Genomic DNA, 10059 nt, shown 5'->3' on the forward strand with positions numbered 1-10059 from the left:
TATTTTGAGTTTCTTTACAAACTATTTTGAAACAGTAAAATATTTTGTTCTAGGTCTTTAAGGGTGGTTCATGTAGTCCAAAAAAAGAACTTCAGACCACTCACTTGAATTGAAAGGATGGCCCTTTAGCATAAAAGCAAACCAATACACCCTCATTTGAGGGAATAATTACAGGGAGCAATAGGTACATTTTTATCATTTATTGAACTCGGTTGCAGAAAGTCATGGGACAAAGCAAAGGTTAAAGAATAAAACAGTTAAATGCAACAAAGCTCCAGCAAAGGTATACAAAATAATTATAGTAAAGAGAATGATTTGCTATGTACTTGTATACTTGCAAAAAAGGTTTATGTACAATGTGGATTAAAATGTCGGGACTGATCATGATTTTAGTGGAGGAGGATGGCGTCGCTCTTGACTGAGGGTTGAGCGTGACACTGTAGACATCCCATCCACAAACTTGGTCTTGAACAAGACGTTTGCGTTGGTAAACATGCCGTCCTTGAGTGACACCACCACAAACTGTTGGGAGAATTTGAAATCATCTACAAATGGAACTTTCCCAGTGGCAGAAATCTTACAAGTTTCTGACGCAGCTGACCTGAGAGTGTGTGAAATGTTGGCGCAGCATTTGCCCAATGTTTTGCGTATGCGAAAGGTCCAGTGCAGCATCCACTTCGTCAAGGATGTAGATAGGAGCGGGCTTGAAGAGCAGCATGGCTAGGATGAGCGACAAGGCAACTAGAGACCTGAAAGAAGCACATTCAAAATGAATTGAAGAAGAAAAAAACACTTATGATACCAGAGTTCCCACACTTACCTTTGCCCACCACTCAGTTCAGATAGGTTCTCTTTCCAGATGTTACCCAAGGCTACCTTGAACTCCAGACCATCCAAGACACCGCACCCGTGTGGGGGAGCGAGTTTGGCTGAGGCTCCTGGCAGCAGTGAGGAGAAAATGGAACCAAAATCTTTGTTGACCTGGGAACAAATGATACCACTTTAAAAAGGGGGGATTCTCAAATATTGGGGTTAAGAAAAATTACAGAGAACCCTTATAAAAATTCAGAATAAAAAAAAAAAAAATCAACTAACTACTGACAGCCAGGTTTAAGGAATGTTAATTGAGGGGAAAAATGGCCATTTAACTCCGAGATTTAAATACAACAATGGTATTTATTGTATTGAAAAGAGAGTAGACCTTCTGCCAGGCCATGTTAAGAGCCTCATTTTTCTTCTCGTCTAGCTCCTCAATGGTCTGCAAGATCTTTGCTTTGTCATTCTCTACGATCCTCTTCTTCTTCATCAGGTCATTGTACTGCACACAACGGGAATCGATCAAAAAGCCTGAATAATGCGAGTTAAATGTTCGAATTGGCTATGCAAAGCATCAAAAAGTTGCTATTTGTTTTGTGTCACACTATATTGTGTGATCTCACCCGCTCCTCTGTCTCATTGAGCATGCTCATAGCCCGCTTATTGACATTCCTCTCCAGTTTGTTTGTGGTCTCCTTTAGCTTCTTGAGGCGCTGGCCAGCCTCGTGAGGGTTGTTAATCTTAAAGTCGTAAGAGGAGTTGGGCTGCCCAAAGTTCTTACGCTCAGACTGGATCCACTCATGCTCTTGCAGCATCCGAGTAACCTGTCGGGAGGGACAACGAACAGTGATGACTGTGTGTGTGTGCGTGTGGCCGATGAACAAATGGGACAGTGAAATATGTTCACCTCATTTGCTGCATCCTGGCTGTCTTTGAGATGTTTACTGATGTTGTGGCCTAATTCCTTGATCTTCAGCTGGGCTTCGTTGTTCTGCTCTCGTATCTTGTCAGCTTCAGCAGTTTTGCCCTGAAGTGTGAAGCAAACAAAACAGTCACTTTAGCATTCATGGAGGAAATTCAGAGGAAAGATGCCTATTTCCACTGCTAAACCCAACGCTCACCTTGATTTCTTCTGACTGAGCCATGAGGACGTCCTTCCGCTTCGAAAATTCCTCTTGGGCCTTTCGAACCGCTTCCTAAACAAGCATGTGCATAATTTGGTCACATGCAGCCAACAAGCAGGATTCATTGTGGTTAAATCGTGGGACATTATGAACCTTGTTCTGCGCTACGGTGGAGGTCATACTGTCAATCAGTTCTCCGATGGCCTTGCAGGCCTCGTCGACAGCCTGAATCTGCTGCTCGTAACCCGCCTGCTCCCGCTGCAGTTCCTCCAGCTCTAAGGCCACGGCATCAGACTCCTATGGAAGCAAGGACACCGATGAGGCAATCGACAATTCCAATTTGGGGTGTACATTTTCGCATACCTGCTGCTTCTGCTTGAGCTTCTCGGTGAAGGCCCCTGCTTTGGCTTTGGCCGCGCTGAGCTTTTGCTGGGCGGCTTTCAGCTCTTTTTCTCGCTCAGCTTCTGCATTCTTCATTTTGTTTTCCAGAACCTTGTACTTTTCCTCTGCTCGTTTCTGCACTTCTTTGGTCACCCGCAGAGTTTCCTCGCTCTCCTCTGGTTATGGAGTAAAAAAAATATGTACAGCGCATGTGATAAAAACAGGTTGAGTAGAGAAGATAGACGTAGTGTTTCTTACCAATGGCTTTGCGTAGCCTCTCGATCTCCTCTTGCTGCTGATGGAAGGAGCTCTGCTGCAACTTAGTCTGCAAGATCTGCTCCTCTTCCACTTTCAGATCATGCTGCTGCTTCAGATGACGATACCTGAACAAAGGTAAACATTTAGAGGATTCAAGTCATTTGTGGAAAAACAGACAACTCATTGGAGTGTCAGTACTTTTCAGCAATGTCCTTCAAGCCAGCCAATTGTTGCTCAGTATTCCGCAACTGAGCTTCCTTTTCATTCAAGTTGCACCGAACCCCCTTCAACTCCTGCAAACTCGCCAGAACTGATGCCGACTGTGAACGAGCCCCTTGGAGGAGAAAAGCAGAATATTTGATAAACGATGACATAATCCAAAGTGTTCCAACAAAATAAGACAGCACTTGGCAAAAGGAAAACTCAACCTTACAAGAAATCCTTCTGAAATTATATGTAACATATTATTGTACAATTCATGTCCATCCTCATTGCTCTCACCGCCACTCAGAGTTCCTTGAGGGTCAAAGACATCTCCTCCGAGAGTGACTGTCTTGGTCATCACCTGCTTATCAAAGGCGACTCTCTTGGCATTGTCCAGAGTATCGCACACCAAGGTGGATCCAAAAACATACTGCATGGCCTTGCTTATGTCAGCCTCAAAGCCCACAAGGGATAGAGCTGTATGGACATTGTTTTCTCCCACCTAACAGAGGAGAATGGTAGTCTAAATACAGACTTGCTGACAGATATAGAACCACAACACGGATTTTGGTTGGCTCACCAGATTTTTGGCAGCTTTAACCACTCTGTCGTTCAGTGTCTTAGCAGAGATTTTATTCAGTGGAATGATGGTGTATCGCCGCTGCAGTTCTCCCTTGTCCATCAGCTTCTCACCGGTCACCTACACCCGAAAAAAATCCAAAAGGAGTTCAATGGGAGACAGGTTAGACCAAAGTCTAGCAAAGACATTGCGCACTCACCTCTGTGTCAACCACAATATTATAAAGTCGTCCTCCGGCGACCACCTCCAGGGCAGTTGCATAGGAAACATCGCTCACTGTAATCAAGTTTGCCAGCAACCCTTTAACTTTAGTTCGGTCCCATCCAGGCTCAGGATCTCTGCAAGACATTTTAAATTTTTTGTTTAATGGCAGGTTTTAAATGACAACACTGATCATCACCTGCCCTTACCACTACTCAATTTTCAATTTTTTAGCAAGGACCAATAACACAATGCCTTTAATATGCATATTTTCTGGATCTCACAAAACAACTCAAAACATGGTGAGGGTTGAACTATACCTAAAAATAAGGCGATTAAAAACAAAAGACTTCATCAAGAGTCACACAAAAGGATACAAATTTTAAGGGGACCCCCACTTATTGGAACAGTTGGTATACTTTGGGACTTACTTGTAATCAAAGCGAAGATTTGGGAAGCGGGACAAAAGCCGCTCGTAGTTTTCTTTCAGATTTGCTACCTCTCTAGTTAGCTGTCTTCTCTTCTCCAGAAGATTCTCTTCCTTTCCATCTATGTAGACATTACAAACAGTATCATATCAAATTACTGAAAACAACAGTAGACTTCAAGAATTAAGATGCTTTGACAAAGACATTGCACCTTCATATTTGAGTTTGGCAAGCTCGGCCTCCAATTTCTCTTTGCTGCTTTTGATGGCTTTCAAACTATCCTGGTCCTTCTTGTAGCCGCTGTCCATCTTTTTCACCTCTGCCTGCTTGGTTTTTAGTTCAGCCTGAGCGTGCTTCAACGTCATATGGGCCTGAGAAAACAAATGGCAGAGTCTGCCTAGATGCTCTAACTTTTCCTTGACCGTACAAGACGTGGATTTTAATTAAGAAAGATTAATGCAGAGCTCATTACAAGATGTAGCAATCCCTCACCTGCTTAGCCTCAGTGTCAGCCTTGCTCATGTCATTTTTACAGGCCATCATTTGACCAGCCAACGTGGTTTCTTCTCCGTCCTCATTGGTGGAAAGACCAGCAGACACAGCCTTCAAATGCTGCTCAGCTGCCTCAAGGGCGGCACTCTCCTTTTGGCCTTCCTCTTTTAAAGCCTGAAGCTGCTCCTTCAACTTGGACACCTCCTTTTCTTTTGTCACCAGCATTTTCTTGTCCTAAAAAGTAGATGACAAGGTTGATGAGAATGTAAAACAAAGGATTCTATTGTTTGATCGTCCTTAGCAAATTATGAATGGTGATTTGATACCTCTTGCATACTCTTGACGAGCTCCTCCCGCTTCTTGCTTTCATCATTTAGGTTCTGTTTTTTCAGATCGAGAGCGCTCTGTGCTTTGGCATCCACACGCTGCACATCAGCCAGTGTTTTCTCCAGAGATTTTAATACGCCTTTCTCTTCCTAAATATCAGCAAAACAGGAATGGTGTGTCAATTACACAGCAATTTAAAAGGGATTCACATGGAGTTTCCCCCCCCAAAAAATAAAAAAAAATGTTGATTACTTAGTTATTAAAATGCTTTCTGCAAAGTAGTCAAAATACTTTCTAGAACGGTGAACTCTACTTGCACAAACCTCATCTTTTTTCTCCTTCAGTTCTTGAATCTGTGCGGAAAGCTCCCGGACTTGGCTCTCATTCTCAGCCAAGCCAGCTTTCATCTTAGCAATACTCTCCTGCATTACTTTGAGATTTTCAGCTGATTTCAGATTGGTCTCCTCAGCACAGATGAATTTCCAGGCCACATAGAGGCGAGACAAGTGATCGATTTCACGCATCAGTTTCTGGTACTCCAGGTATGACGATCGCTCCTGCAGGATTCACACATACTGTTCACTCACATGCATTTTTTTTTGCAAAAAGTAGCTTTGCGATCTACCTTTTTTCATGTGGCACCGACAAAGATCACAATCAACCCTTTTGATCACAAATGATATGTAGGTCAACATACCTCTTGTAGTTTCTGCATGGTTGGAGTAATTTCCTCATCCAAGATCTACAAAATTCAAAGTGCAAATGATGGTGTCAGCATTTTCCCCCCATGATGACACCATTTAGTGACATTTAGTGAGCCAACATACAGAGTCAATCTCCTTCAGCTTAGCCTCCTTCTTCTCAATGGTCTTTTGAGCGGTAATTTTTTTGCACTCGTACATCCTGGTTCCTGCAGCCTCCTCAATCATAGCAAGTATCTGAAAGAGCAGATTGTCACTCTTAAAGCAGAGGAAAAATAACAACTGTTTTGGTCATGTTCAAATTACCTCTGGTGGTTTCATATTTAGAACTTTGGTGATCCTTCCCTGCAAGTTTAAGTGAAAAAAAAGTTGATGCTGACAATATTTTGCAATCTTGAAGAGAATAAAAAATAAAAACTTGAACATAAGGCTAACCTGCATGATGAGGAAATGTGGGTTGTTGACATTGAGGCCAACAGAACAGAACAAGTCTTGTACTCTGGTGTTGTTAGCATTGACTCCATTGATAAGATACTTGTTTCGACCACCAATTACAACCTGGAAGATAAAACAAGATTTTTAAGATAACTACTACTCACTGGACCTCGATCCATAGATTCCCTAACCCTGGTCTAGTTGTTGCAAAATATAAACAGTTACATAAAAAATAATTATAATAAAATAAAAATGAAAGAAAAACATCAACTGTAGAGGCGACATAATAGGCATTCAAAATTTTAAATGAGATGTTTAGGCCCATGAGTGTATGAAAAAATAATAATACATAAATAGAAATTTTGCAGACCTGTCGTGTGACTGTGATCTCATCATGTGTTTCAAATCCCAAAGGACTCTGGCTTTTGTTGGTGTTATTAAAAGTGATCGACACGGTAGCCTTGGTGATACCCCCCTGTCCATTTTTGTAGACCAAGTCTTGGAGATTGGAAGCTCGGACCTTTAAAATCAAAACAGGCATTTAGTGAAATCATAATTGTGTTATAAAATACTACAAGAGGAGTTTACACACGTAACTCAATTGCCACTTACGTGAGAAAGATTGGTTATGCCCAAGAGAAAACATATGGAATCCAAAATATTTGACTTTCCGCTACCGTTCAGCCCGGTGATGGCGTTGAAAAGCGGGTCGAATCCGTTGATCTCAGTCCGTTGTGCATAGGATTTGAATCCTTCGATGATAATTGACTTGATATGCATCGTTAAGCTGCCCCTGTGCCGGGTCTTCTGAAAATGCTTTATGGTATTTGAAACGATATCAGTACCTTTAGTTTAGAGGGAATCGCGGAAAAACATAACAGTTCGACTTGTCTTGCTTGAATTTTGGCGGCAGGAACAGAGCTTCTATGGATACTTTCTCCGCCGGTAACAAACAGAGAAAAAGAAAATGCACGTTGCTTGCAGAACACCAGATATTGGAATTTAAAAAGATTTTAAAAATTAAGTAAGTATGAAATGTTGAATATGTTTGTAAACTTTTGCAAAAATATGACATATTCCATACTTTTTTCTTCAGGCATATCTGAGAACTGCTAATACGGTCGGTTGGTATTTTGTTTTGTAGTTTTTAGAGCCATCTACAGGCTGTATGGTGCAAATGCAGCGTACGAAACTGCTCAACCACCAGCCCCTATATTAGGGATGGGAAAATCGGTCACTGTGGGTGCAAAATTAAGTTCATATTATTTCCCCTCATTCCCAAAATATCAATGTTGAGATAACATTGTTTATAGGAGTCAATATACATACACAAAAATAAAACACTGAGGGCACATGATCATTTTGAACAATTTTAATTGTCTGAAAACGAGTGCAGAACATTACAATTCTTTCACTCTTCATTTCATTTTTATAGTTAAGAAAATTTCCCCAGTGGAGGGCGATTAGCATGTCTACCTCACATTTTGTGACCCTTGTGAGGATAAGCAGTACAGAAAATGAATTAATGAGTTAAGAAAATCAGTAAGCTAAAACGTTTTCATTTCACCATGAACATGCATGCATTCAGTATGAACGAAAATGTTTGGAAAAGATATTATTACATTGCTAAAACATAGGCAAAATAACAAACAATCCTTCCACTTCATAACGGTTTTATATGTGGGTTATAAACATTCAAGTATTAGGACTTAAAGATGCTGTAAGGTCTTTTTGATGATTTTCTTCTACATGCATGAAATCTGTTTAAAAACTAACATGCTAAAACTGGGGAAAGTGAGTTTTGAATCTTTGAGTTATTGGCAGAAACTCTTTTGGTCTGTCAACCCCTTTTAAAACCAAATCAAAATTGGCAAGGCTGTTAACAACAGTCTTTACTTTCTAATCTAACAATGTATTTCTTTGAATTTGACCTCACGTGACCTTTAAACGCATATACACAAAGACACAAACACACACACACAATGACACACTATCACACATCATTGTCCATTTCTCTTATGCTTCCAGAGGCACAGGACACATGGACAGACATACCAAGTTAAAGGCAATAAAGCATATGTGTGATAAGACCATACAGTCTCCTCTGTTGGAGTAAAAGGAAGTAGGCTTGATGTAGGCCAAGTCAAAATTGTCTAGGTTGATTGACATCTGACCATGCTGCTCAATGAGTGCGACAAGAGCACGTACAAACGCATATTTGGCCGAGCAGCTCACGGCCCGCACGGTGCGCACCTTGTCAAAATGGAGCAAGAAATATGGGTCATCCTGAGGGAAGACACAAGAACATGTCAGTCTTTTATGGAAATGTATGGGGTTACTACTTGAATCCAATCATTCAATATGCAAAATATTAAGCATTTTAAAAATATTGTGAGTCCTCTTAACTACAACTCTGATTTCTATCAACATTTTCTGAAAGAAATTTCCCAAATGAAAAATATATTTATTTGTGATTTCCACTGCAATAGCTTCTGGATTTTAACACAATTAGTACATTATTTCTCATGAAAGCGGTGAATGTGTATTTTACCCCTGAACATGAATGTATAAATGTTGCTCAGTTTAGTATTTATTCATCAGTGTCACATATTTTCATTTGACATTTTTGGTGTCCAAACTAGCAGCCAAACAATAAAAAGAAGTGTTTTTTTTAACTATTGATCTTGAAATTATCTTTAGTTTTATTTCTGGTATTGATACACATAAATTGCTCTGAAGAGAAAGGGTTTAATTAATAATTGTCTTCAAAATCTTTCCAGTATTTGAATAACAAATATATCTTCAGTTAAGGTATATTGATGACCAAAAACATAGTCAGGACAAGCCTTACCACATCAGGGTCACGTCCATCTATGAGAGTCAGGTCTTTCAAGGACCAGATTTCTGTCCTCCTGTAGCACTGATGGATGCTGGAGCGTTTGGTCTGGCTCTTGGATCCAGATTTAAAGGAAGTCTGTGCCATCTGGCAGCGTACTATGCTTAACTGTACAAGCCTTTTTCTATTGGCAACTGCAAAAATATCACAATACATTTTGGTTATTTTGGGTAACCTGAAAATATTAGCCAAAACCTCTCAGATCACTACAATGTAGTCCAGTACTACATCTCTGAAAATTACATACAACTACCACTTTTTTTCTTAACAAATCTATACATTTTTAGCTTTCCCACAGTGCGAGTTCACTACAGGATTTAATATTGGATTCTACATGTTGTCACAATTTGGTAATATGAGTCCCTCATTTGGTTGAGTTATGGCTGGAGATAAACGTGTTTTATTGTTCACATTTTTGAGATGGTAGACTGTCATGTCATCGATAGTATTAGAATTACGCTCAAAATCAATCAAAGTTGTTGCTTACTTGAGACGCAGAGGAAATGTCTTCCAATCTCTGGTTCCTCAATCTCTATGAATTCCATTAGTCTCTGTTTGGCAGGTCGAAATAAAACTCGTTGCATCTCCTCCCTCAGAAGAGACGACATCACCAGAATAGGGAGCAGACTAAAGTCAGAATTGAATGAATCAACAAACGTGGACAAAAAAATGCATGAAGATGAAATGAAAACACCTGACAGCAAATGGTGGGTCGGGCACGATGTTTTTTCCTCTCTTGTTGGTATGTGAAGTGAGTCCTTCTTCGAAAACACACACACACGCACAACCCACACATGCACACACACTATTCATGCTTCTCCCTATAGTAGTCCAAACCAGGGGTAGATAACCTATGGCTCGCGAGCCATATGTGGCTTTTTGACGGTGCATATGCCTCTCCGCTAACCTGTAAGTTAAAATGTACCTCTCGCACGCTGTTTTTTCGTTTGTTTTGTTTTTCAGTAGTGTCCCTTATGCATGGATACTGTCATTGACAACAATAGCATTACAATGTTGTTAAGAAAATTCAGACTTTTGTACTGTGAGTGTATATATATTTAGTCACTGAAGGACAATTGTGTAACAGATGTCTGTTTTCTAAATATGTTGGACTACACTGAAGAATGACAATTTCCCCAAGCTAATTACAGCATATAAAAGCAAATTGTTCCAGCGTTTACCTCTTCATTTCATATAAGCACTCACTTTAATGTTC

General features: G+C 40.3%; 2 protein-coding genes across 2 annotated transcripts; both read right to left on the reverse strand.

The window, feature by feature from the left end:
* Positions 1–209: 209 nt before the first annotated feature.
* smc2 (structural maintenance of chromosomes 2) lies at positions 210–6867 on the reverse strand. Its single transcript, XM_077719896.1, has 25 exons — positions 6560–6867; positions 6318–6467; positions 5948–6070; positions 5819–5857; positions 5639–5749; positions 5509–5553; positions 5135–5368; positions 4811–4960; positions 4485–4718; positions 4204–4363; positions 3996–4113; positions 3563–3701; positions 3364–3483; positions 3081–3285; positions 2778–2913; positions 2580–2704; positions 2304–2497; positions 2094–2237; positions 1938–2012; positions 1724–1843; positions 1440–1640; positions 1202–1318; positions 821–981; positions 602–749; positions 210–522 (listed from the first exon to the last, which is right to left on the reverse strand). Exons 1-25 carry the CDS (start codon positions 6725–6727, stop codon positions 382–384), a joined length of 3558 nt encoding a protein of 1185 aa, XP_077576022.1. The 5' UTR covers positions 6728–6867; the 3' UTR covers positions 210–381.
* A 543-nt stretch (positions 6868–7410) lies between these two features.
* Positions 7411–9633, reverse strand: exoc1l (exocyst complex component 1 like). The gene is made up of 4 exons (XM_077718740.1): positions 9538–9633; positions 9331–9470; positions 8799–8977; positions 7411–8233 (listed from the first exon to the last, which is right to left on the reverse strand). The coding sequence occupies exons 2-4, from the start codon at positions 9449–9451 to the stop codon at positions 7964–7966; spliced, it is 570 nt and encodes a 189-aa protein (XP_077574866.1). The 5' UTR covers positions 9452–9470; positions 9538–9633; the 3' UTR covers positions 7411–7963.
* Positions 9634–10059: the final 426 nt, after the last annotated feature.

The sequence above is a fragment of the Stigmatopora nigra genome, chromosome 6, assembly GCF_051989575.1.
Source record: "Stigmatopora nigra isolate UIUO_SnigA chromosome 6, RoL_Snig_1.1, whole genome shotgun sequence".
NCBI lineage: Eukaryota > Metazoa > Chordata > Actinopteri > Syngnathiformes > Syngnathidae > Stigmatopora > Stigmatopora nigra.